This window comes from Zingiber officinale, chromosome 9A, assembly GCF_018446385.1.
Source record: "Zingiber officinale cultivar Zhangliang chromosome 9A, Zo_v1.1, whole genome shotgun sequence".
Lineage (NCBI taxonomy): Eukaryota > Viridiplantae > Streptophyta > Magnoliopsida > Zingiberales > Zingiberaceae > Zingiber > Zingiber officinale.
In genome coordinates this window covers 4954000-4957065 of record NC_056002.1, presented here as the reverse complement: position 1 = coordinate 4957065, position 3066 = coordinate 4954000, and the positions used below count along the sequence as shown (strand labels likewise).

The 3066-nt window shown below is 40.9% G+C and overlaps 1 protein-coding gene across 1 annotated transcript; it reads right to left on the bottom strand.

Annotated features, from left to right (window-relative positions):
* Nucleotides 1-1871, bottom strand: LOC122020996. The gene is made up of 4 exons (XM_042579066.1): nucleotides 1703-1871; nucleotides 1094-1301; nucleotides 933-996; nucleotides 1-838 (listed from the first exon to the last, which is right to left on the bottom strand). The coding sequence occupies exons 2-4, from the start codon at nucleotides 1261-1263 to the stop codon at nucleotides 557-559; spliced, it is 516 nt and encodes a 171-aa protein (XP_042435000.1). The 5' UTR covers nucleotides 1264-1301; nucleotides 1703-1871; the 3' UTR covers nucleotides 1-556.
* Between the last annotated feature and the right edge of the window lie 1195 nt (nucleotides 1872-3066).

Genomic DNA, 3066 nt, shown 5'->3' with positions numbered 1-3066 from the left:
TTTAAACAACCGTACAGCAACAACATTTCCAAGAGAGTATATACAAATTGAATATTTACACAAATGAGGACTCAAAAGAGATGACAACCTAACTTTTTTACAATAACAATTTTGGAACTGACTGAACAAGAAGACCCAGGACATTTGAGCTCAAAACTATAGTCTTCCTTTAGAGTCACATCTCCTAAGAACAATGGCTCAAATCTAATTCATGGATCAAAATCAAACACATAAAAAAGACAAGAGATTTGAATTCTTCCTCTCCCCCTCACCTCCCTTATTTTGTATCTACATGAAGCTTAAATTACAAACAGACAGATTGGTACCAGAAAAATGTACAATTGGAAAGAAAAAGCTGAAAGGCCTCGCAAAATACCTAAGAGCTCCATTTTCTTTTTAACTTAATTCTCTTCCCCTTCTCTGTTGCTAACTTCGCCTAGTTTTTGGATTTTTAATTTGTTGATGTTAATTTTTGTTTCCTCTGTTTTTGTCCCCAACTCTTCCTACCGCAGCGCTCCAAAACGGTGACGAGAGCGCGCTGGAAGAAGGGGCCGGTTTAGGCCACGGCAGTGATGCCGCTGCAGCTCCGGCGGCCGCGGTTAAGGCAGTCAAAACCCTCGACGCGCACGGCTGCCGGGACCAGGCCAAACTTAGCATGGGCGCAGCCTTGCTTTGGGGACGCCGGCGGGCCGGATTGGGTTAGTGGTGAAGGGGCGAAAGGCGCCGGTGGGCGGTCCTCGCCGAAGCGAGCGTCGTGGACTACTGGATTCGCCGCACGACTAGGCGGCGAGCCACAGAAGAAGGGCGGTGAAAAAGAATCTTGATTCTGTTCTGCTCCCTGCAATCAAATAGCGCCCGAGAAATTTAGATATTTTCTCTGGGTAATCGATCGATTCATCACATAAACTGATAAAAAGAAAGAAAAATCTTACCTTTGAAAGAAATATGTCAAGGAGGTCTGCCCCGGCCTTCGAATCAGATAAATCCAACTGATGACTGAACAAACGGGGGGAAAAGTTAGAAAGATTGGAGCAAGCAAGAACGAGAGATTCGTCAAGTAGAACATACATAGATTTCAAGACGAGATGGATACCTTGTGTGCCATCGAAGAGGTCTGACCGGATCTACAACGGAAGCGAACGGGCTTACTCGCCGAGGCTTGGGACAGAGGACAGGCGGCTTCCTCTCGGCGACGGCGAAGGGGGGCCGGATCTCTTCGCAGGCGATAAAGGCGTTCTGCTGTTGCATCGCGCAGTGATTCATTTTTGCTCCAATCTCTTCCAGACCCGCAACAGCAAAGCCTATAAAGAACAAATCCAAGGGATGAGTCCTCCGTTCCTCACATAAATCATGCAATAAGATAAGAAAACCAGACTTTCTCAACCAGATCTTGGAAAAACAAGAGAAAAATCGAAGTAAAAAAAAAGCCAACTTCCAACGGAAGGGAATCAAAAGGGGCTTGATAATGGAAGTTTCAGCTGTTTTCGAACCCCAAAAAACTCAAAAGTTTTAGCTGGACAACAGAAAATGGCCACTTTCCTCAGAAGAACAACCAAAATTCCACGAAACTCCACCAAAGCCTTCATCCTTCTCATACTAAGAGTTCTTAAAAGCATGATTTCGTCGAAACAACTCGAATTTAAGCGCAAAGAAGACAGACGACGAGAACAAGATCATAGTCTACTATCTTCAAATCAAATACCTTGTCCCGCCCCTCTTTTCAAGAGAGAGACAATGGAGCGAACCCCAGCGGGAGCACGGAGTGGCGAAGAAGAAGGAAGGAGAGTGCCGGAGAGATTCGGAGAAGATTTATAGCCAGGAAAAATGAAAGAGAGAAAATGATCAAGGAAAAAAAAAAAAAAAGGAGCGAAGTAGCGTAGGCATCGGATGACCGGGAACCGGCGATGACCAGTAATAATAGCATTTGAAACAACAAATTAAACTCTTTCCAGTTTTACTTTTGCCAGATTTTTTTAAAAGAAAAAAAAATACATGTCGTTGCGTATTAAAAGACAAACAGATCTTAATAAAAATAAGAAAAACTTTAGATAAACCGTATTTCTTTGCTAATCCCTCTGTTTTAAAATAATTTTTTCCCAGGATAATTACCTAATTTTTTACAGTAAAAAATATACCTTTGGGGGGTTTGCGTGTGTGGCCGTCCCATTAGTGCCTGCCCACTATTTTCCCCCCGCTTTTATTTTTTTCTAAACTAGTTTTCAAATTTGCCATAAATTATCTTTTTTTTTTCATCGAAAACCGTTTAGGCGTCGTCGCCGTTCCGTGTCGAGTTGTCGCATTCCAGCTACGAATAATCGGCTCATTTAATTAAAATTTGCCGCACTATAGTCGTAAAATGTTAATAATAATTTATTAGTTCTTAATTAAGAAATTGTGAATTAATTATTTTCTTATAAAAACACCGTGAGTCGTGTGATGGCTGATGAGGACGTTTTGTTTTTATTTTTATTTAATTAGTTGAGAAAAATACAATAAAATAAAATAATCTGGCGTGTGCGGTGAGGAACGAGTCAATGACGCGGCCAGCACTTTCGGTTTCAATTTCTGGGCGATTGGATGGTGGCGGCTCAACCATTCCGATGGGGACGCCGGTCCAAATTTTTAATTTTAACCCTCCTTTCCAGTGGACAGCAATTTCCATAATTTAATTATTAGACTAATTAACACCTTTAATCTCTCGCCTCGTGCACGTCAACGGATGTGGACGAGTTAATATTTGTAGTCGCGTGAGAAATTATTCTTAATTGATATAATTATGTTATATTATTATAGATATTTAGCATCCCTCATTTTTAAATTTAAATCCTGATTTTAAATTTGCTTTGGGATTGCGTGCAGTCGAGTCCGCATGGGTCATGACACATACTCGACCACCGCATCCTCTCCTCACTTTTTAATTTTTTATATAAAATTTTAGAGTATTTATTTGTATTATAATGTGATATATTACATACAAAAAAGTGATAATCAAAGGGCAGGTCGTTTGTCGTTCAGCGCCTTATAGTTTTTCCATTGTCGACTATTTTCGACTCGATCTAAAATTAT